Source organism: Priapulus caudatus, unplaced genomic scaffold (genome assembly GCF_000485595.1).
Source record: "Priapulus caudatus unplaced genomic scaffold, Priapulus_caudatus-5.0.1 Scaffold126, whole genome shotgun sequence".
Lineage (NCBI taxonomy): Eukaryota > Metazoa > Priapulida > Priapulimorpha > Priapulimorphida > Priapulidae > Priapulus > Priapulus caudatus.
This window is the reverse complement of record NW_014577187.1, coordinates 480,645-505,884: the sequence shown is the minus strand read 5'-3', so window position 1 is coordinate 505,884 and position 25,240 is coordinate 480,645. Positions and strand designations below refer to the sequence as shown.

General features: G+C 42.5%; 2 protein-coding genes across 3 annotated transcripts in view; one reads left to right on the top strand and one right to left on the bottom strand.

Annotated features, from left to right (window-relative positions):
- Positions 1-3,316: 3,316 nt before the first annotated feature.
- On the bottom strand, positions 3,317-5,364 carry LOC106805779 (adrenodoxin-like protein, mitochondrial). Of its 2 annotated transcripts, XM_014807502.1 has the most exons (3): positions 5,298-5,364; positions 4,227-4,387; positions 3,317-3,768 (listed from the first exon to the last, which is right to left on the bottom strand). In XM_014807502.1, the coding sequence occupies exons 1-3, from the start codon at positions 5,342-5,344 to the stop codon at positions 3,665-3,667; spliced, it is 312 nt and encodes a 103-aa protein (XP_014662988.1). In that variant the 5' UTR covers positions 5,345-5,364; the 3' UTR covers positions 3,317-3,664. The 2 variants fall into 2 exon arrangements, with proteins under 2 accessions (XP_014662988.1, XP_014662987.1); XM_014807501.1 differs by lacking the exon at positions 5,298-5,364 and having other exon boundaries at positions 4,227-5,291.
- Positions 5,365-5,446: 82 nt separating this feature from the next.
- LOC106805753 (dual specificity protein phosphatase 16-like) overlaps positions 5,447-25,240 on the top strand; it is a 42,011-nt gene continuing 22,217 nt past the window's right edge. Inside the window, exons 1-3 of the mRNA XM_014807469.1 lie at positions 5,447-5,572; positions 19,303-19,502; positions 21,603-22,084. Of these exons, the coding sequence (XP_014662955.1) occupies positions 21,938-22,084 (147 nt within the window). The 5' untranslated portion in view covers positions 5,447-5,572; positions 19,303-19,502; positions 21,603-21,937. The remainder of the gene's footprint in view (positions 5,573-19,302; positions 19,503-21,602; positions 22,085-25,240) is intronic.

Below are 25,240 nucleotides of genomic sequence, written 5' to 3'. Positions count from 1 at the left end.
GTGGTGTAGTGGAATTAACATTTATTTGCAATTATTTATGAACTATTCGTTACGGACGTTGACACTGAACGAGAATTATGAGCGGTTGTACTCGTGAGGATTTAAAAAAAATTTAAGTTAAAAACATAATAGTTTCTAACGTTTATAGACCTAATAAGCCCTTTCACCCTACTTGGTCATCTCTGTGACATGTTTTACAGACCGAGTCACCCAATATCAAGACCCAAATTATTTCAGCAAGTGCAATAGACAGTGTTGACACCTATGGTGCAAAGTCACTTCAAGTCTTTTCTATTTAGAATTACTTGAGAAAATTTCTGAATGTTTGGCAAATGTTGTGGTGAGACTGTCGCTTTGATCCGCAACTCAAACCATATTTCATCACAATTAATGTTTGCAGAATTTCAAGTTATATCTGCCTGCTGAGAATAGTAATGCAGCGTAGGCTATCCGATTGAAAGAATGTGGATATCTCAATTTCTACTAATTTCCCATTAGTTTCACAAACAGCAATAGGAAATGTCTTTGAAATTGTTCAGTTTTCTCACGAATATCCGAGAAATGTTTCTGTGATGTGTGCAAGTTTGTCTAGGTCTGTGATAATAGAAATCTGTTACCAAAGTTGTAGCAGCGTATCTGTCTTGGTTAACTTAATGATAGGTAATTATGATTATTATGTATATATTCGATAGGTATTTCCTCTTTATAAGAGGTCCCAAAGATCTTATGGTTGTTGCTTATTGTGCACATTTGTGCATGGAGCTGTAACAACGCGATGGTTTACCGGTTGTCAGTGAAATATACACAAGTGTCAGTGTAGTAACTGAACATGGAGCTTGCGCATAAATTCATCACATATCTTTATTCCATGTGTGTGTTGACTCGGAGCTAGATTTTTTTTTAAATCTTCAAGGTGTGACTAATGATTATGCAGTCTATTTAGAATTCTATCTGAGATTTCAATCTGTTTATCATTTGCTCTGTAGATTCAGTGGAAGGTAAATGTGGAAGAAGAACATGTTAAAATATAAGTTCTGCACACTTTATATTTTACTCATCAAATACCATAGCAGGTGTCATGTATATATATCAGAACAAGAGCGGATAATACCTAGAGTGTACAACGGAAAACGGGAAAATAGTGCTATTTCACGACTACATTATTCTACTTTGCCTGCGAGTCTAGAATAATTTCATGGTATTGCATTAAGCAGAATTCTTTGTTCTCTAAAACAAGACCAACCGCTTGTCAATACGATACTCCTAGGCGGAGATATCGGCTCCTAAACCTCCCCTCCCACATGCCAAACGCCACCTCGAATCCACTTCTGCCACCATCCTACACGCGGCTAAGCGTTGCTTCGTGAAAGTTCGGTTTTTCCGCGATAAATTTATGAATGGACGGCGCTTCGGTTATCATAGGTGACATTCGGGGGCATCGCCTATGCCCTTATCTTCCATTATCTTTCCTAGCACGGCTAACGCCCGTCATGATGGAGCCGGCTCCATCAAGTTTTTACAACGCAGCTCAGTTACTAAGTGTAGTAACAGTACCAAATTTGGGCATATGACATCAATTATCAGCGCTCCAAGTGGTGACGGAAACCGATAGCCAAAATGCTTACCCGCGTGTAGGATGGTGGCAGAAGTGGATTCGAGGTGGCGTTTGGCATGTGGGAGGGGAGGTTTAGGAGCCGATATCTCCGCCTAGGAGTATCGTATTGACAAGCGGTTGGTCTTGTTTTAGAGAGCAAAGAATTCTGCTTAATGCAATACCATCAAATTATTCTAGACTCGCAGGCAAAGTAGAATAATGTAGTCGTGAAATAGCACTATTTTCCCGTTTTTCCGTTGTACACTCTAGGTATTATCCGCTCTTGATCAGAAGTAGATAATAGGGAAGGAGTGTGACTTCAATAAACAAGGGAAATTCGTCATTTACTAGCCTTAGAATACCTACGATTTACTGCGCGTAACTCAACCAACTTTAGCTCCAATCGTACACAGTACATTTGCCTAGCATCGTGCGAAATCGTTTCCTCGTATACACCCGCAATCCGGAGATAGACTAAAACGTACGACACGATTTTCCATTCTGTTGCCAGCAAACTCGATGTGTTAACCGCCTAACTCGAAACAAAAGGCAGCTACTAACGACTTGCGCCCTTGGCAATGCGGTGTGGCTCGCTGAGCTAACCTTTTACCAATCTACAGCTGCCTTTTGTTTCGAGTTAGGCGGTTAACACATCGAGTTTGCTGGCAACAGAATGGAAAATCGTGTCGTACGGTTTAGTCTGTATCTCCGGATTGCGGGTGTATATGAGGAAACGATTTCGCACGATGCTAGGCAAATGTACTGTGTACGATTTGAGCTCAAGTTGGTTGAGTTACGCGTAGTAAATCATAGGTATTCTAAGGCTAGTAAATGACGAATTTCCCTTGTTTATTAAAGTCACACTCCTTCCCTATTATCTACTCCTGATATATATATATATATATACCATGTCATAACCTGTAGTGATAACTGATCGTTCTTCTCATGAATTGAGTTTGGTTCATCGACCACAGCTTCCACCCAACAAAGGTTATCATTTTTAGCCTCACTTACATTGTCCTTTACTAAAACTTGTCAGATTCTTCTCGCTCTATCTCTCTTCTCGCTTTCTCTCAATTTCCCTCTCTCTAGCTCTCTCTCCCCCTCTCCAATTGTCGATGTGATGGTGAATGTCTAAGTTCTGCATACAAGAAATGTAAAGTGAATTATTCTGTTGTTTACTTTAAACATTAAACCCAAACAAACATGAACAACAGAACAACGTGATGTGCTTGTGAATGCTGAAGTAAAAGACCATCATATAATAAGCATTCAGTCAGGTTTTGCCTTGAAATCATCCCTCGAAATCATGTATATTGGAATCTAATTTAAATTACAGGTATGATCTGTATATCAACTCGCTCATTACTTATATTTATTGTAGCATTGTGTTTTGTTTGAGTATATTATGAGAAATAAAGGAAATTGAACCGAGATTTAGTTTAAATGGTTATATACATTTAATTGATTAATTATTTAGCTAAATCTGGTTACTGTGTTTAAATCAAGAGTTCAATGTTCACCGGACACCTGCTTTGTCATTTTTTGCTGCCATACTAGTTCTAGCACTACAGCTTTATTTTAATCTATTAAAACACAACACTAGTGCAGTTGACAGTAGTTAGACTATTGGAAGCACTTTATGGTTGTTGGCAGATGTTTTACAAGAACATAATGCAAGCTCAGATCTAGATCTTTTAAAAACAAGTAACAAATGCCAGGTCAGCAAGTGAGGTAGTTTAATAGCTAAATAAGCATAGCGGTAAATACACAGTCATGGTTTTCCCACCCCCTACATAAGTTATATCGCATGGCTCCCAAGAACACTACAAATATACTATACACTAATTTTGGCACAATTTCCTTTACTCAATAGAAAATGACTCGCGTACACACATGTAAGCTAGCAATGCTCAAATAACTTGCATGCTCTTGGGTGGAACCATTTCACATCGCAAACATGATCGTAGGTGCTGTCTCTGATCGCGAGATCAGTGGTTCTTCTAACAGTTTTAGGAACATGCTCTACTGTATACAGAATGCACCTATTGAAAGAACTCGTTAGTGCTTCTAATGTGGTTCTGGAACGTGTCCATCCACATAGAAGTTCCTCGTCATTGGTGGAAGTGTCAATTCCATTCCATCCAAGTCTTTGTTTAGGATGATTTGGCAACCTGTAAGAAATATCAAGCCATTAATGCAAGCATTTTTTTAGAATACTGCTCCAATAGATAGAAGACATTGACTGCAGCATGGGAGAAGCAATCTGAAATCAATTGATGTAATGTCGGTCCATACCTACAATAAATTTGTCTAGCATTTCCATACACATAGGAATATGAGCTCATTTAGAGCCAGCGGTACAATCTCGCAGTCCATATATTATAAGTATATGTACCTAATCCGGAATTATCCTTCATGATAATACTGTTGGGGTGGGAGTGAGTGGCACAGCTATCATTCTCACATGTTTCTGCCTGGGTGGGAAAGTTTACGGACTGCTTTTTTTATCTGGCAGTCAATACTTGCTGTCAGGCAAAAAAGTTCATTTATAATCCTGGAATATGAACTCATTTAGAGCCACCACAGCAATTTCACAGTGGGTGAGTGGAGACATTAAAATCAAATGTACCTAATCTTGAATTGTCCTTCAGGGCTGGAGCCATATCCAGCATATCCTCTTCGGCCTCTTTTGGTTCGGGTAACCTTTCCAGTAACTCGTACGGTATGTACACGTGGCATGTGGAGCAGGCCAGTGATGCCTCACACGCACCTTCTAGTTCAACACCGTACCTGTGTGCGAGATACATGACGTTATCGCCGACTTTACCTCGCACGGCTACTCGATTGCCCTTTCTATCTATGTACGTAATGTTTACGACTTCGTCTTCTGACTTTGGATCTTGCCATTCGTAGTCGCCCGTCATGAGGGGCCCCCTGGTGGAGTGTGTCCAGAACAAACGGCTCTCGAGTGCCAGAACCGGAGGACAGTAACCACGGTGTTGATATGCACTTGGTTTTAACTTGGGGTATGTGTGTATTTGACGTTGATTGCTGCACACACAGCTCTTTGAAGCCAAGTATAAACATTTCTGTTGGTGCTGCTTGCACATTGGCAGCACAGCACGTGTGATGAAAGCCATTGATGCACACATGAAGAGAAATGTATGGTTATAGATAGCCTCAAACTAGCGTCATTGTTTACGACTATAGCCTATGCAGTACAGACAGACTATATCAAGCAGTTCACAGCCGCTATTACGTACTAGGCCTATAGACTACTATTAGTATTATTTTGTAGCGGTGCATTGCACGTCTACTTTAGCGTAATAGGATAACAACCACAGTATATCGGTAACCAATGGCGTGTATTCCCACAAAGAATATATGTAAGTATTACTAATATGGCAATTCAATGTCCTTTCCTAGATAATGTCGATGTGCGACACAGTATTTCCCCCAGCTAAAGGGCGCAGCCATTGAGCAAATTTTTGACAGTTTGCGCGCCATCTCACGTCAGATAATAACTATATTATCAATATCATGATAATAGTACGAACAACAATTTTCCCATAAAACGTATATGCATATTCTTGTAAATTTGTAAAACCGCTTATACAATAGGTTGGTTTTTTTGTCGTTGACTATGAGTTTGCGAATTATGGGGCCAAAAATGCATAATAACATGCGGATACAAAATTACCAAAAGACTGCCAAAAGAGCACTCCGTTCGCCGAGTTTTAGCGACATCTATGGTGCAACTATGTACTATTTTAGGAACGCTGTTTGTACTGCGATTGGTCGGATATGACGTCCTGTTTCTAAATATAGGAATGATGTAAGGTGCCTAGAGTAGCGCCGTCGTTGTTTACCCGATCGAACTGTTGGTTGAACTTTGAAAGTCTGATAAAAAATATGTGCCAAGTAAGCAAGGATTAGGACGTCGTCGAAGGAAGGTGCACAAGTCAAGTGTGTAAGGTAGCTATATAATTATTATGCAAAGTACTTGTAGAAGTACTAGAACTCAAGATAGACATATAACTTATAAGTTATAACTGCAACTGGAATTAGCTAGGTCACAAAATCCGAACGTAGGCCTAGTATTACTAGTAAGCTAGTATTACTATTAGTAACTCGCAGCTAGGGCCTGCATACCTCCCAAATCCCATTGGTTGATACAAATCATGTGCCTGAAACTCCTGTTTTAATAAAACTTTTATGGTGCATTGCGACCCTAACCCTAACCCTCGCTCTAGTACCTGGCTCTACTCAGGCCTGCAGGCACTGCCATACCTGCGGGCAACTGTACGCGGGCTATAGTTACTAGAGCTACCCTAACCCCAACTCTAACCTTAACCGTAACCCTAACCCTAACACAAATTACAATTTATTTAAAAAAATTAACTATATTTGTATCAACCAATGGGAGTTGGGAGGTATGCAGGCCCTAGCCGCAAGTGTATTAATATTACTAATACTACTACTAGTATTACTATTAGTATTACGTATTAGTATTATCTGTGTTAGGAAGTTACTTCGTTTCTACACTCGCCGTTCTGCGTCGGTGGAGCTTCAAACTCAGATGAATATTCGTCGCGTTTGAACGTGATTGCTATTAGTATATTACTATTAGCTAGGTGAGTTATACTAATTACTAGTAGTAGTAGTAGTAGTAGCACTAGTAGTAGTACTGCGAGTAGTACTACTACTAGTAGTAAACACTGTAGTCTGTACTGTAGTGTTTGCATAAAGCACTTAAAGCAAAATGTATGCTCAACTAAAGCCCCGTTGACCTACGAGTAGGGAGTCGCCTACACCTACTCCGCTAACCCTAACCCTAACCATATCAGATAGTTACCAGGGTATGTTGTGGCAGTACCTGGGGTACATAGACCTAGATGAGCAATACTGAGTCACTTATATGTAGTGTATAGTGAACAGTACTGTCGGTAGTGACACGTGCACCTCATTTGAATGTGGGCCCAAGCTTAGTTTAAGCACCCCGAGATTAGATTAGTAACATATTGCGAACAACATTGGCGAGGTCCTAAACTCGCGTAGAACCTCTCTTCGTCGGCCCGGTTAAAAAAGGAGATACCTCTACCACCTAAAATATTTATCAACTGTATGCACATGCTATGTTTCACAGCCTCTCCTGTCCACACAGGAACCTGAACCATGTACCTGTCGCACATACATGCAATCAATAATGTAACACAATCAAGTAGGTCTGTTTGGGTTACTTTTTGTATCTACTTCCCATTACGGGGCCACAATTAAAAAAATCTTTGTTTGGCCCTAACCCGACTCGGCTGAAAAGTTTGGAGGGTGGTAAGGCTTCTTTTTATTTTGCCGAGGGAGGTCTTAATAAACTTTATCAGCATCTAAATTCAGCATGTTGTCTACATGCTCGGGATGTGCTTGTGTGGCGATACCTTTTATGTGTTGAATGTTTGTTTTGCTTGGTACATGATAATAGTGCTGAGAGGCTATGTCCCCGGGGTAACTGCCGGAACGTACGCCTGGTAGCTATCTAATATGCTGGACTGGTACCTCGCCTACTCCCTAATGGAGTCTGAGGGAGTGCCTACGCCCTACTCCCTAACCGCTAACCCTAACCCTAATCCTAATCCTAACCCTAGGTTAACCATATCAAAATAGTGACCAGGGTATGTTCCGGGCAGTACCCTGGGGCACATAGACGCCTATGAGCTTATAATAATTATTGCTAGCAGAGTTATATAATGTACAGTGATACAATTGTGTAAAAGGTACAATTGGAAGATTCAATACAATTTTTTTGAGTCGGGTTCCGCTTTTTGCCGGGTTCGTCGGGTGAGGGCAAACAAACAATATTTTTATTATGGCCTACGTGAAGCATGCACCTGTACATAGTACAAACAATGCTTCGCCTGCACCTGCATGTTTCAGCATTTGGTCCCTATCTATCAACTCTAGCTGTACGTAAAATGAGCAAGTTGAGGTCTCATTCACTGTTATTTATATAACATGTAGGTTCGCTCATATATTCTTATGCTCTCCCTGGACGTTTATACTGCAAGTACCATTTATCAAAAGCATAGAATGATATAACCCCAAGTGCATGTGTATTCGTTTTTATGAAGTTTAGCTTTTGCTGATCTCCGATTAAAGCAGCTAAAAGTACAAATGTCTAAAATCTTGTACACAGGCATTTGTGTCTAAGAATGATAAGTACATGTGATGCAAAAGCACAAATATCCAGTGCGAGTAGGTAGATAATTAATGATTTGCAAAAACCGTCATATATATGACTGTTGCGGTTTATATAATTTACTGTGGGTTGAACTCCCGTAGTATGGTGCAAGTACACCCGACCACCAACAGTGTGCATATAGGCTTTTGCTATGTAATAAGAAGTGTACCATATTACCATATGATTGTCATTCGGTTTAGTCAATGACTCAATATCTTTACATATTCTGAAAAGTTTATGCAGTGCAGTAGTAGTGAATTATTTGGACATCCAATGCAATCCGTAAAACAAACGAACAGTATATGCTGGTGATAATAGTTTTACTAGTATAGTGTATTGCGGGATTAATAATTCTATTGTCCTACAGAATTTGTGGCAAATACTAATAGTATAGCACATTCAGTAAGAGAATTTACACATTCTACATAATATCAGGAGCTAATAATGACAAATTAATGACAATTTGTCATTATTAGCTCCTGATAATATAATATGTGTTCACAATAGTGCTGTGTTTTGCAAAGCTACTGAAAAACGTCACGAACTTGCATACACTTTTCATTGGCAGCACTTGAGCAAAAAACTGCTCAAGTGCTGAAACTTAGTTATTTAAACATTTGAACGTTATATGGTGGCATTTTAGTGTAGCTTAAGTAAACTAGTGCGGCTATCTGCTGCATATATACTAAATAAGATACAATAATGTAACCCAGTACAGATCAGATAACCTACTCTGTGTTGAGTTGCAGTATTGTATCTTATACAAAATTTATATTATAATTATGCTTATTTCTTATATATGAACGGTAATGCCAAAGTGCCTCCTTTGAAACAAGGATGTTGCTTATAGTTAACTTATATACCCCAATTGATTTGTGGCCTGGCCAAGTATTGTAAACTTTTTCTAATGATCAGTAAAACTAAAACCTGCATCAAGAAGGTATGGCTGACATATCTGTTATCTATGCAGATAAGGTCTATGTCTCCCTGACCTCTGTTTGACCTGGCTCGTTTAGCTATTTCTGACTAACTCTAACCCTGGTAACTATCTGATATGGTTAGGGTTAGGGTTAGTCAGAAATAGCTAAACGAGCCAGGTCAAACAGAGGTCAAGGAGACATAGACCCTACGGGCGTTATATCTATGGTCTCTGGTGCGCGTTCTAATTCAAGATGAGTGATAGCAATTTACGTGGTGATTCAGCCGGTTTAGCGTGGTATACATCCCCTATGGCGAATTCCACCTCTACCTTACGCATGGGAATGTATAGCAGGGCGCGTCATAACTGTGACTTGTATTTGACCTTTATTGTTGATGTGCACCGTTGAAGGGGACTGTTTGCCACGAGGGGGATGTCATAGATGTATACTAATGCTAATAGAGCCCCTCTCTCACTATTCAAATAATTATAGCCCATTCTCCATTGTACCACTTTTTAGTATGTCACACTCAAATACAGTTTTGCTGATTTAAATTCACTTGTTTTGTTTATCTTTTATCCTGGCAGTGTGATCATTACATTAAATTCAATATTAAATCAATGAAACCCATTGATTTAATATTGAATTTAATGTAATGATCACACTGCCAGGATAAAAGATATTTGCCTGTATTCATAATTGTGCTCGTAATACTTTTGGTCGAAAAATCTTTTCACGGAATGCAGTTCCAATTTTGTAATGGGGAACTCGGAAAATTTGTCGTAATTTTTGAAAGTTCTAATCTCACGTTTTCTGAGCACATTTTTATGGAACATGTTAGTACCGTAATATTGGGAATTAATGTGAAATACTAGGTACATTACACCATAAACTCAAACATTGGTCACGGCTGTACAGTCATCGGTATCAAGTTTTTATGGCGTGATCAAAGCCATGATATCGCAAGCTCTGCCTAGAACCTGACTGGACTGAAACGTGACTGAACCTGACTGGAACCTTGCAGATTGATAGAAGCAGGAGTAGATAATAGGGAACTATCCCTATATAATAGAAGTAATTATTTTCAAGCGACTGACAGTTGTGCGTTCGTGCAACTCTAGTTGGTTTAAATTTGAAACCAAATACCTCTGCAATTCTTACGACACACGAGAAAAACTGGCAATAAAATCGAATATGTGGCAGTCGCAAAGATTCCTATAGAACCGACATATACAACCCAAGTCGAACATGTTGTACATGAATATATATATACCTTTTGTATGCAGTGTATTGTGTATTCTGTGTTTGCATATATACATTTTATGTGTATTGTATAAGAGTATACATTGTCACATTGTTCACGTTTTGCATAGTTATACCATACACGAACGTGTTACGAAGTTTAGATGGTTATACATATGTCCAGGAGTTAATAATGACAAATTGTCATTATTAACTCCTGATATGTTATGTACACTGTATATGTTATCATGTACACTGTGTATGTTATGTGTGGATATACAATTTATATATATGTAGTTTATGAATATGCACCGTATCGTTGTGTAGAGATACAGACTGTGCTTGTTGCAGGGCGTGAAATTAGCCAAAATGTGAACAGGCCCACCCAAAATTTTAAACTGGCCCTTAGACAAATTGAACAGGCCCTTAATTTTGTTAGCTCACCTTGACATCGTCAAGTTGAGCTATTGCCATGGGTCGTCGTCCGTCGTACGTCCGTCCGTCCGTCCGTCCGTCCGTCAACATTTGGTTTCGGTCAACGATAACTCAGGAACCGTTTGACCCACATGTTTGAAATTGGGTGTAGTTGTTACTGCTATGCTCCCATATGGAACGTCCTATTTTGAAGCACGCCAGTCGACGTACTTTCGAGCCACGGCAATTTTTTGGCAAAAATGGGAATTGCCATTAGTCAGTTCAGGTTCAACGGATTTTGCTCATTTTTGGTATGTGAATGAATAAGGGCTAGGGGTTTTGATATTAAAAAAAAAATTATGCAAATTAGGTAGGGTTTGGCAATTATATAGCATATTATATAAACACAAACAGTCTGTGGTGTCACACTCGTCTGGTTCGTTTTACAAGATTTCATTGACAATATCTTTAATGCAAAATTGGTATTTCCTCTCCACTCTGCCGATATTAGAGTAAAGATTTACAAAACATGTCGGAACGCAGCATAACCTATTTATTTCAAGCGCCATCGCTACAAAGCGGGTATAGCGCCATCTACGGTCACAAATTGTGATTCATTTTGGTTGTTTGATGGCAATCGTTTCTATAATGTATGTCGATGGTTGCTCAATTAAAACTGACTTCTTCTTACTCATTCATTTGTGTCCTTTTTTGTGGTGAGCTACAGTGTCATTGACACTTTCATTCAATTTATTCTGTTATTGATAAAAGTATTAGCTTTGTGTTTATTAGGCATACTCGTAGTATTTCAGTATTTCATTGCTATCAGTGGAGTTCTACTTGTTTGACAGGAATTGCTGGAACATGATTTACCTCTTAGTAGTCACTAAGTAAAAACTAGTCAGGATAGGCAACATTTTAAATAGGCCAAGTAGACTGATTATATGGGGGGTTAAACCGGCGGCCGGCGGCAAAATAGCGCTAATTTCGCGCACCGATGTCGTGTGTGGATGTACGCTGTGTGTTGTCTTAATTCTGCGCGTGTCTAAACATAGGTTACATCTCGAAACTGTCAGTTACATTATTCGGGGGAAACTATATTTTTGTGCATGTTTCTTGTTCGGTATTGCGACAGTGTAACGATCTTGTTATTCTGGGCACACATTATCTGCCTATATTCGACTGGGTAATATCAGAAGGTAATATCAAGATTTTATGAATAATTAATTTTCTATATTCATGGTAATATGAATAACTGAGTGTGATCGAATCCTTATAGACCAGCCGCTAACGAGAGTAGTGTAGGTAGCGAGGGTAGTAGAGACGGATTTACGTATTTCTATATATACTTATCAATGGAGATAAAAACGATTTTTTTCGATAAACGAATCGACCCTATCAAGAATCTTGACCCTATCTTGACCCTATCTGTCGTTTCGAAACATTATCTTGCTGCCGGTGTAGCGTGAGCGATTGCATCCCCATTATATTGTGCATCCCGGGTGCAGAATATAATACACACGCCCGTGAAACCATGCTACCTATGATATGACGCTACCTATGTATCTTCCAACCCTAACCCTAATCCTAATCACAACAACAACAAATCACAGTACAGTACAGTACAGTAATCCAAGCACGGGATGCAGAAAATCATGGTTCTGTTGAATGTTTACGTCTGCGCATGCGTATACGTTGGGTAGCGCTATATAATGGGTAGCACTATATAATCAGGAGTGTATAATAGGATTATATACCTATTATACACTCCTGATATAATATGACACCGGCTTACATGATGGTCTATGAAATATTGAGTATTGTTCTTGCGGTGCAATGGTTATGGTTGCCTAGAATTTAGAAAGACCAAGACACGTTGCGTAGAATTTACTCTCTGACTAAGGTTTGACACGTTTGGATTAGGGTTAGTTTTAGGCTAAGAATTGAGTATTGGGTTACTGTTAGCAGGGCCAACATCGTTTTTTTTCGTTTTCATAAAACATGCTTTACGGCAAAAAGGCAGGACCACCCCTCGGTTTACTGCGCGATAACCACATGTACGGTGCTTGTGTGAATGCCACCAGGCTTTAAATGTGGTAAAGGAAGTGGCACCTTTAATCTAAAATTAGACCGCAGAGCTATCTTACGCCGCAACGTTACTGACGAGAGTAAACATTCAGTATCTGTGCAATCACCTGACTATAACTGACGCTATCTATGGTGCGGGCAGAAGTCAGTTATAAATCTTCCGTTTGTCAAGCATTATCTGTATATTTGCACGCCAAAATGCGTTTGTTCATTACAACGTTTTGTTCGTGGTAACCTGACTTGGTGTGTGTGTGTCCCGGGGACATTGTTTGGTGTGGTTGCATGTGCGTGCAGTGCTGTGCGTGCGTGTGTTGTGTGTGTGTTGTGTGCCTGTTGTACTGTGTGAAGTTGGTGTGTGTGTGGTGTGTGTGCGTGTGTGTGTGTGTGTGCGTGTGTGTGTTGGGGTTGGTATCAGTAGTCGGATGCCTCCCAGTGTTGGTCGGTTTCAGACGTGTGTTGAGATCAGGAGTATCTATCTATATCATGAGTCTATAATTATGATACTTCTGTTGAATCAGGTGTTGCGTTTAAGTAGGCATAGATTTTATTAATTTGCTTCAACATATCATAGCCATTATAACATACACACGAGTCTCATCAGTAAAGCGAAAGCGTTTGTGGCGTAGTTTCGCCACGGCTACTAGATATATCTAGTAAGGCCGCTATGCAGTGCACCTATGGTATGTCAGGCGTAGCGTGTATCTGTTTACATTGAACAGGTGGCAAGGTCTTGACACTGAAAAGTAAAGTAGGGCACGACTGTTTGGTGACATCGGGCAGTGGGCGTGCGTGCGTGCTGCGTGCGTGCGGTGCGTGTGCTGAGATGCTGGTGAATATGACTGCTAACAAGGTCATACGCCGTTGTTTGCATTAAATACTGGACGAATAAATCGTATGGATTTGGTGGGTTACCTATAGCTCGCCTTCCCGTTTCTCGGCTGACTGCTGGGCGCGCTGCTTGCATTATAGCCACAACTAGTGTGTACTTTGATAAACTCTCTGTAACCTTGCTAAATAGTGGTAGCATGCTATCATTCTATATCTGTCTGCCTATCTGTCTATCTATCTATCTATCTATAATCTATGTTTCTATCTATCTCTCTCTCTTTCGCTTCTCTCTCGTCTTCTCTCTCTCTCTCTCTCTCTCTCTCGCTCCTCTCTCCGTCTCTCTCTCTCTCTCTCTCTCTCTTTCTCTCTTTCTCTTCTCTCTTCTCTCTCTTCTCTTCTCTCTTCTCTCTCTCTATATAATATATATTATATCAGGAGTTAAAAAAAGACAAAATTTGTCGTCTTTTATTAAATCCTGATATATATCTATATATATATATTTGTGTGTGTTTGTCTGTGTTGTGTTGTAGTCTTAGGTTTACTTATGATATATTGGCGTACCTCAATAAACGCGTAAGTCAACATTACATGATTAGTCATTCAGTAACACTTATCACTAATTATTCGTAGTCACAATGCTGAGAGATAGACTTATGCGTTACAGCATTTAAACAAACGATGGCCTTCACCACTAGTAATCAACAAAAAACGGTGGATAATTATATGCCGTATCGTATGGCGAAACGTTATTAATTAAAGGTGTGCCAAAGAAATTTAAAAATTGCGTGAATTTTTTTTTTTACTATTAGCCTACTTTTTACCCAGAATCAGATATGTTATATACTGCGCCGTCTACTGGTTCAGTCTTCCTTTTTCGCACATCGTGGAGGCAAGCAATCAGTTTTAATACTGTTTATGCTAGGGGGCACTGATGCTCAGTGAGGCAACATTGATTTTCAGTACAGCATTTGGTTTTATTTATTAGCACGTGACATGCTTATAGCCCAATTACAATGTGTAACGTGTGCAACCGTATATGAAATAAATACGCTCACACATGCACGCACGCAGGATCACAGCACACGCACAAAAAGTGACATAGAATCTATAGAACATCTTATTGAATCTCGTATACATGTCCTCTTTTTAGTGGCAATCGAAAACCGGGGTTTACACCAATAACATATTCGATTGTCCATAACCATGTATAACAGTCTCTCTCTCTCTCTCTCTCTCTCTCTCTCTCTCTCTCTCTCTCTCTCTCTCTCTCTCTCTCTCTCTCTCTCTCACACACACACGCACGCACGCACGCACGCACGCACGCAGCACGCACGCACGCACGCACACACACATATACAAAAGGCGTATTAAGAAGGAATTAACCTTCTTTAAATACGCTCTTGATATATAGGATATAGGTGCCACCCGAATAAATGTTATAAACGAGAGTAGATAATAGTTGATGTTGATCTTGATAAAAACTATATATACTTATATAACAATTATAGATAATAGCCTAGGATAACGCGAAAGCATCGACAGCATAAATCAGCTCGTATTTTAATATGCGTATAGTACTGTTACTGCGTGTGCCACAGGTTTGCCCTTACTGTTCAATGGGGGGCGGTTGCTGCATAGTCCAGTTGCCGAGTAGGGAAATTTGACTGCATAGCACTGCAGAGCAAACAAAAGAGAGAGTACCTTGGCATAAAACGCCTAGTCATTGTCACGTGTTTGTCTTGCGTGGCGCGTGGTGTAACGAGAAAGGCGGGTGTTGTGTCAATGCTGGACGTGGGTTGCTACAGTCCTGTCGAGCGTGGACCTAGTTAATGAAATGTTGGGAAAGGATGTCGCTTCTAATAGACCTAACGCGGATGAGAGTGGCTGTGTCATTGTGTGTGTGCGCGTGCGTGCTGTGCGTTGCGTGCGTGCAGTGCGTGGTGCGTGTGTGGTGTGCGTGGTGTGTGTGCGTGTGTGTGTTGTGTGTGTGCTGTTGTGGTGTGTGTGTGTGTGTGCTGTGTGTGTGTGTGTGTGTGCTGCGTGTGTGGGCGCGTGTGTGTGCGCGTGCGTGTGTGTGTGTGCTGTATGTGACCATTGTACATGCGTGTGACCATTGTATGTACGGTTATTGATGTTGATGTTGCAATGCTCAGACGGCTATGAGTAATGCACTGGCTCATAGGCACACACTCACAATCACACAGACGTGTGCACACACGCACGCGCACGCCGATATATAATAATAATGTGCTGCATGGTTGTTCACAGTCGAAGCATGTCACTCAGTAGCGGTCCGCACTGCGAAGTTGGTAGCTGATTGCTTGATTGCAGGTATTTTATTTCAAGGTAACAGCTATGTTGCCGGTCGCGCATTTGATACACATCTTTATCGTGCACGTCGGTGGAACTCGTTAGTAGTCACGCGTAGAACAACGGTGGATCCACAGCGCTGCTGGAAATAGCAGACCGCCCCGCCCCCCGTACGGAACTGGTAACTTTTAGGCACCTATAGACTGGCTAGTTTTTCTGAATTCTACTATAGGTTATGCAGTAGCGATGAGTTTTTGAAATCAAAGACATTGGCTGGCTTTTCGGACTTTCATTTCTGAGACTGAGACGCGGTTTTTTTCGGAGCATTGATTGATATTGAGAGAAATCTCGGCTGCATCGTGTCTAGAATCATGAATCAATCTAGAAATCTAGAAATCTATCTAGAAATCTATCCATATCAATCTAGAATTAATTTAGAAATCGTGTCTAGATTGATATGGATAGATTTTATAGATTTATGTCTTCCGTTACAACATTTTAGGTCGGTCTTCTGTTATGACTTATGACGCCGCGATTCGAATTCAATTCAGTTATGTCGAATGATATTCAACTGACGTTTATTTCTCTGTGTGATGACGATGATTTTACGTGTGATGATGTTCCTCACGATGAACCTCATGCTGTAAAGTGTGGTTTGCAGATGGTAGAAATAGTAGTTGTGTTTAGAAATGTCGCGACAAGTGGTTGCATAATGGGTTAGTCAGCGGCAGCGCGTTTGATGTAGTATGGATGATGGAGATGCGAAACGGTTGAGAGGGAGTTGTTGTGCATGTCTCTACCCTAATTAGTTCTGTATTCTGTTATTGTTTCTGTTATTGTAGAATTATTCATCGCTACAACTAATCTACTTTGAACCGGGTAACGTCAACATCCTCGTTACAATGCATAGCACGATGTACTCATGGTCTACTCGTGGCATCATCACGCTATTTTAGTATTATAATATCAGAAGTAGATAATAGGCTATTAATAGGCCTATTATCTACTTCTGATAATATTGATCCATCATGCGTCTGGTGTCACATTAGGCCGTTAATATATATTTAGGAGGTGCCGACTGCAAGCAGCCAACTCGTAAATCTTTAAAATCTTTTTTATTCGAAACAAAAACTCGATATAATCTGCTGTTACGGCAGTAGAGGCGGCTCCCTGTGCTCGCTGCGAAGGGCCATCGGAACGAAATCTCACCCGAGCGTGAGCCATTGCGCGGAATCGTGACTAAGGGGACTTACGACACGCACCTTCCCCGCGTCCTGTTGTGAAAGCATGACTGGACAGAACTAGTCGGTAGCGACAGTAGAGGGCGGTACGTGTGCGTGCGTGCGTGTGTGTGCGCGTGTGTGTGCGTGCGTGTGTGTGTGCGCGTGTGTGCGTGTGCCCGCATGTGTGCGTGCATCTGTGTGTGCGCGTGTGGGCACGTGTATGTGTGTGTGCGCGCGTGTGCGCACGTGTGTGTGTGTGCGTGCGTGCTCCCGCGTGTGTGTGCGAATCTGCGTGTGCGTGCGTGCGTGTGCGTATGTACGTTCCGGTTCTGCGCAATGAGCGCTGATTAAGCACGCGTGACATGAGTGTGCCTACCACCTACCTGTGCAGGTGAACGGCGGCGGCGGCGGCGGCGGCGGCGGCGGCGGCGGCGGCGCACGCAGGAGGATGTGAGTTCGAGTCATGCAGCATCGTGCAGTGATGTGTTCGGGAATAATGCACTCATCAGAGGGCGTGCGCGTCCTGTCGCATGACTGTGACTGAGCAGATAGATGAGTGCGGTATGTCGGCTAGCGCCTGCTATATAATGTACTCATTGCAAAGGGGAATATAGAGCGAATCGCCGGGTTCTATAACGTGCAGTTAATCTTGAAAATCTAAAAAAGGTGAAAACACAGCCAGTCCTGATTTCGGAAATTTTTTATTTATATTATGTAATCTATAGTAGAAATATATAGATCCAGAATCCAGATCTATAAATTCAGAAAAAAGTCAAAGGTTACCTGTCCCGAACGGGGGGAATGGACTGCTGTTTCCAACACTAGTGCAATTAGGACCTGCTGTGTGTGCGCGCGCGCGCGTGTGTGTGTGTGCGCGCGCGTGTGTGTGTGTGCGCGTGTGCGTGCGCGTGTGCGTGCGTGTCTGTCTGTCTGTCTGTGATAGCATATCTGCAAGCAAACGTAAGGGATGCGCACGTAAGGGATGCCTCTTTAAGGGGGGCTTATGTCGGGCTTGCGAGCCGACTCGACTGGAAGCAACTGGGTGCAATTCACTGCGACTGCACTGCGTAGGTCGGTCGACTGCGACGCGACTGCCTGCGACTGGCCGCCACTAGTTTCTCGGAATAGAACAGTGAGCAACTGGACGCAACTAGTCGCTGCCGATCGCTTCCAGTTGCTCGAAATTCAGTTGCTTCCAGTCGAGTCGGCTAGCAAGCCCGACATAAGCCCCCCTTAAAGGTAACAATGTGTCTCAGATTGACGTTTAATATCAGGAGTGAGTAATAATAGATTATTCACTTCATAATAGCTCTATTATTAGTCACTGCTATCATGTCAGACGCCGCACTAGTCTGTAGCTGAATCCCGCGACATGTGTTTGAATCCCCACTACTGGTCGCTCACTCTCACAATGGTTGCTCATTGCTCTATACTCGCACGACATCACTGATTGTAAAACAACTTCCGCGTTCGGTCGAGCCTTGTACTGTCCAGTTCGAGTCCATTATATTTCAAGCGGTCAGCACTTCTAGATAGATGTGTTCTAGTCTCAGACCCACATTTTAAATGTAAATTGCAACGGAATTACGTTACGTTTATTACATTTAATTGTACTTTTATTGCATCTATTTATTATGGTTATTGTTATTTTTTCTTTTCTTTTCCTAACGTTCTATAACTAACAGTAATTCTCTCTATCAATCTATAAATTTGATCTATCCATATATCTTTGCATGTGTAAATTCTGGGTCGGAATGAAAAAGGCATACGGGGCGTCGCAGCATGCAGGCACTGTGCTCTTGTTGAACTCGTTACCCTGTATTCATGTTTCGTCGGGTCACACGTTCTCGCCGAAATATAAAAAACGGTGAATTTTGTCATCCTAAAACTAAAAGTGCAAATGGGAAAAATGCAAAATGCAATGTACTTGATTATATGATTTTTCCTATATTTGGCTATTATGTAGAAAAATAATCGAGAGAAATGCATTTAAGTGTATTATATCACCAATATATACCTATTATCTAGAAAAACAAGCGTGCAGAAAAATACTTAAGTGATACTTATTAACAATGTGTTATTTCGACTGTATCTAGTAGGTATTTCTAATAAAAACCGTGTTATTTTAGTGTTTGCGCGATAATTAAACTTGCCGTCTAGATTTGGCCACACGAGGTGCACACGTGTTTGAAAGATGTAGAAAGAGAAACTAGCTGGAGGCTAGCATAATCCTATGGCAGCAGTGGCAGTAGCAGCACCACCACCACCATCATCATCACCAGCAACAACAACAGCAGCAGCAGCGCAGCTAGCAGCAGCAGCACCACCAGCAGCAGCACCAACAGCACCAGCAGCAGCACCACCACCACCATCAGCATCAGCAGCAGCAGCAGCAACAGCAGGCATGCAGTCACAGCAGCTGATCTGGCACCGTGTTTATCTTTACAGGCCAGCAGTAGCAGCACCAGTGTTTGATGACTCATCGCCTCAGCCTCCGCATCAGTGTTAGCTACGCGAGCCACACGGCTCTGCGATCATTTAGTCTGCTGTTAGCCTAGTCGCACGTCCGCTCGTCCGCTAGCGAGAGAGAGAGAGCTCTAGAGAGAGAGGGAGAGAGCAACCTGCACCGCTTAGAATATGCGTAGGAGGTAAGGACTGGGCGTTTTTTTTTCTTTCTCTATTTCTATTCAGACTTGTCCTCTAAAATCTTGCCGCAGTGGAGTTTGAAAGTTACATATTGACGATATTGTGTTCTTGAGGCAGAGCTATAAGTGAGAGTAGTTCTCGTACAGTCGTACGTGTATAGAAGATTGGGACGTTTTGTTTTTCTAGCAACGAAGGCAGCACGTATTGCAGTGAAAACGCGAGATTATCTCAGCAGATTCACGATGAAAATAACATTCCATAAATACTTGATCGATTTCACGATATTTTAGGCCTCGTGAACACAAATCCTGCAAGTTTTCCTGGGGGGAAATTACAGCTTTTTTTATCATCATGACACTTTAGTTACAGTTTTTTTTACTTTACTTATAGTCGTTTGCTAAGTACTGTCACTAACTAACGCGCCGGATACCGGACCGAACGTTGCTCTGTTGCAAACGGAAAGTTTTACGTGTTGACATCTATCTCTTCGAGTAAACAGAAATGTCAACCTGTCTCCGTGCGTCTACGAGTGCGATGACGTCACTCGTATCGGCAGTAATAGACGGGTCTTATCAGCTGGTCTTATCGTGCGTATCGCCGTGTACTCAGTAGAGCAGTGCAAGGTTCACCTGCGGCAGGTTGATTCACGTTATCGTCATCGTCGTCGTCGTCGTCATCGGCGTCGTCGCCAGCGGCGACGGTGGCTGCAGTGTTCGGTCGTGAATGCTGCGCGCGGGGTTATGAAAAGCGTCGTCGCGCGCATCCGTGCAAACGCTCGCGTCGTCGCTACACAGCTTACCTGCGTACCCCGCACTCGCTCGTAGCTACTACTCTAACACAGTGAAAAAAATACACGGGGGCTCGGGGCGATTTAGCCCCCGAAATGCCAAGAAGAGCCCCGGAAATGCCAAAAAGAGCCCCCGTAATTTTGCATAGAGTTCAATGCAAACCAAATTTTAGAGTGCTATTTTCATGCACGCGAGCTTGAAAAGTAGCCCCCGAAAAATAAATTACATTTTTTTCCCTGCTCTAACACCATGGCCGTACCTGCGTAGTCCTTCACTCTACTACAGGACTAGCCCTACCTATGTACATAGTCATTCGCTCTACTACAGGACTAGCCCTACCTATGTACGTAGTCCTTCGCTCTACTACAGGACTAGCTCTACCTATGTACATAGTCCTTCGCTCTACTACAGGACTAGCTCTACCTATGTACATAGTCCTTTGCTCTACTACAGGACTAGCTCTACCTATGTACATAGTCCTTCACTCTACTACAGGACTAGCTCTACCTATGTACATAGTCCTTCGCTCTACTACAGGACTAGCTCTACCTATGTACATAGTCCTTCGCTCTACTACAGGACTAGCTCTACCTATGTACATAGTCCTTTGCTCTACTACAGGACTAGCTCTACCTATGTACATAGTCCTTTGCTCTACTACAGGGCTAGCTCTACCTATGTACATAGTCCTTCGCTCTACTACAGGACTAGCTCTACCTATGTACATAGTCCTTCGCTCTACTACAGGACTAGCTCTACCTATGTACATAGTCCTTCGCTCTACTACAGGACTAGCTCTACCTATGTACATAGTCCTTCGCTCTACTACAGGACTAGCTCTACCTATGTAGTCGAAAATTTATACGAAAAACTATGCGGGAATCCAGCACTTGACAAATCTTATCTCACTATATACTTCTATGCCACTATTTCAATGTTAATATATGGCTGCGAATTCTGGTCGTGTGATGATTGTTTGCGTTCGCTAAACTCAATTCGGGCGAATTAAAGTGAACTAAATTTGAATATCGAATGGCGGTTTAAAAGCCAACATGTTTATCTTGGCGGCTGGAGTCATTTTTGCAGTGTACCTACTGCGTAGCCGGCCGTAGTGCAAAGATTTGTCACTGTTCCGTGTAGAGCCAGACCGAAGGTCATGGAAGGTGGTGCAACTGCTTACACACCGTGAGTTGTCGTTATTTGCACCATGAACTGGTCACCAGGGCTCTGCGGGGGGCGTTGGGCTGCCATGGTCTACATGCCACGTAGAGGACGCCACTGCATTGTCCAATGTCGTCATTTTCTGTTTTTCAGGTTGCTCCTAGCAAGTAGACACTTATAGACATAGACTTAGACAGTTAGAGACACGCAAAGAGACTTATACGCTTAGAGACACAGCGACTTCGAGACACAGAGAGAAAGGAGGGCAGATAGAGATAAAGAGAGCGAGAGCAATAGCTGTTATGCACAGCGTGCTCTCAGTGACTGCCCCGCTACGACCCACTTCTCAAAAAGTGGAAGATTCACACAGTGAATTCAGCATTAGGAACTTTCCAGGCAGCTCACACCGACGATAGCAGTCGGCCGGTATAGCGCCACCTAGCGGCGTAGAACAGAACTAGTGCCATTGGCGAGAGATCACCGCAACAATGGAGGTGATTGTGAGAGCGCCCCCGCCAGCATGCTGTCGCGACAAGTCTACAGGCAGCTGTCACAGAGCTGACCACCAGAGGGCGATGTTGATGTTGACAACGATTGACGATGTGGCATCGCTTGTTAGAACCAACAACGTTGATGTAAGTACCACCCCGTTCTTAGCTGTTTGTTTATTCATATATGTCGAAGATTTCCGATAAATGTAATATGAGTAACTAACCACCTTGGTGATATGCGTTCTGTGTGACTCAAATCCGTAGCAAATGTAGCAATAAAGTTGAGATTGTCAAATCAGCGTGCTCCTTTTAACACGCAAAAACTTGCACGGTGCACAAGACCAAGATTTTGACAACCTGACGAAGGCATCGAATGAACGGTTATCATGAGTTTAGACCAGGTTTGGTTGGCGTGTTGTGATCTATTGATGCTTTTGTGAAGTTGTATCACAAATCGCATCGTGCATCTCGTATCGCGATGAAAAGTTGCACCAGTAGATATTTTATATTTATTAGCTATGATATATACGTGTTCTGTATGAAGAAACGTTCAGGCAGAGTAAATGTACCAGTAACATCGATGTAAGACAGTGCTAAATGGGTGATATGTAGGTTTTCTATGAATTTACTTATATTAAATACACGTGTATACACGTTGTTATACTTATAGTTATCAGAAAGAGAATAAATCTCAGAAGTCATAGTAAAAATGCATCATTGTAAATAGAACTAGCAATAGAGGCGGCCGTACGGATATATAGAATATTAGCACATAATTATCACAATTAAAAAAATAAAATTAAAAATGTATCTGAAATGGTACGAGTACATTACTAGGTGCGTATCATGACAAGCGCACTGTAATTGATAATTTGGTGTTATCGAGTCTACGCTGTCTGCATAACGTCACGCTACTTCTAAAAATATTTACGCAGACATTTTAATCGGTTAGTGATGTCACAGCTGCCGTTGCTCCAGACAGGCTATTCATCTCACAGCTAGATGGCGTAACACGTAACTGAAGGTGGGAGGGGGGCGAAAAGAGGCAGAACATTCCCAGCTTCCCAGGTAAAAAATATACACGCTTCCACAGTTTCCAGTATCCAATAATACTTAAAATCACAATTCCCAGCTTCCTTTGACTTCTATTCAAGAAAAATGCATTAGGGTATTTGAACTATTTCCCGTTTCGCAGATAATTTTTAATTAAAAGAAGAACCAATCCCGCGTCCCGAAAATAACCGTACCCCCCCCCCACACACACACACACACACAGCCTCTCGTAGGTTAACGGCGGAGCGTCTGCGATCGGTGCACGTGTTACGATACGTTATCATCGTCGCGTTATCGTCAAGTTTTAAGTAGCGTTCGCGTGATTGCCGTGATGAAAATTAACAGCACAGCAACCGCCTCATGCAAGCAGCCGATAGTGTGAGCATGACTCACGCGCGGCAGCAGCGAAGGTGCTTCCCACGCGCTCTCCTAATTAAATGTAAGCAACTATATTATGTTTGCGGGGGGGGGGGAAGGGGTTGAGGGGGAGAGCAGAACGGGTTTTCACGGAGCGGGGGTAGAGTTTAGCTTAGGGGGTCATGTCGGAATGGATGCAGGGAGGAGGTGAGAGGTACCACAGGGTGGTTGGACGTGTGGGTTTATAGAAGGGGATTTGAGGAGGAAGTTAGAGGCACTACATGGTGCAAGATGTCTGGGTTTGTAGAGGGGGATTTGAGGAGGAGACGGGAGACACAACAGCGTATAGTATACGTGGGTATGTGGAGATTTATGGAGGAGGGGGGGAGGTATCACAGGATGTGGGCTGTGTGGTTATATAGATGTGGAGGAGGCGGGATGTACCATTAGCAAGAACAACTAGAGGCTAGGGAAGAGGCTAGGGCCCAACGCCGCTACGAGCTGTGGCCACCAGTGGGGGCTGGTGCAAAGGAATGCTAGCAGGCATAGGGGAGCAAGCAAGAGCCGCTCATCGCACTATCTATTTCTCTCTCTCTCTCTCTCTCTCCTCTCTCTCTCTCTCTATATATATATATATATATATATATTTTATATATTATATATATATATATATATATTATATGTGCGAGCGCCTGCGGCGTATTGCTATATTGTCCCCCTCCGATTTCCATATTGATCGAGTGCGAAATAATGGCGGTATTGCATGCGCAAATACTCTTGATTGCATTAGTCATGCCTGCGTGGCTTGTTGCCGCGCGGGGCCGTGTGTGTGTGTGTGTGTGTGTGTGTGTGTGTGCGTGCGTGCGTGCGTGCGTGCGTGCGTGTGTGTGTGCGCATGTGTGTTCCGTCGGCGCAGCGCGGGAGTAATCTCGTGACACGTACGTCGATCGGCCCGATTTCGACCGTTTCTTATTGATGTCTCACGACGCAGGAAGCCTCGCGCGTGCGTGTGCGCGCTGACGTATTGCGGTTCTTTGCATGTGCCGTACGACAGCGTTAGAAATAGCAGCTCGTCGTCCCCACCGGGTCCGGCACTGCATGCCATCTTTTGAGCGAGGCTGGTAAATTTTTGGGGGCTTTACTATAGGTCGTATAGTATAAATCTTTTTTTTTAAATCGGAACCGGCTGGGTTTTTCGACTTATATGCAGGAGCTACGTACGCGGTTATATACCCGCGTCGCACACAACTACACGCAACGATAGAGAATTCATGTTCAATGTTTACTTTACGAGCGATTGCGATCACGTAAAATTTCAAGAGGAAGCGTTGGATTTGGCCTCACTTGGGAGTGTTTTTTTTTTTTACAACTTTAGGCACTTTTCGTGGTGCCGTCTTCGACATGAAAATCACGAGTAGAGAGTTAAAGCGCAGTAAAATGAGCTTTATAAGGACGTAAAAAGTACGTTACGTCTGCGTAAGATCCTTTCAGAACTACAAAAATCTTTACGTGCGACCATTTATGTTCGCATGAAGTCTTCCAGTTATCGGCTTATACGTTTCTTCGGCTTCGCTGCCTCTCGTATGCGATGTGTAGCCTGAACTAATGACGTTCGGTTTTCATTTGGACTTCATTTGAAGTCGTTCGCGCACGTGTGCACGCACTTAGAGAGTGTCTGTATAGATCTTGAGGGTTAGAATCAGCAGGCGAACACGTGTCGCTGCACATGCACAACAGCCCTCGACTCATCTTATCTCTCTCTCTCTCTCTCTCTCTCTCTCTCTCTCTCTCTCTCTCTCTCCCTCCCTTCCTCCCTCCCTCTCTCTCTCCCTTCCTCCTGACCTCCCTCTCCTCCTTCTCTCCCTCTCTCACTCCCTCTTTTGTACATCT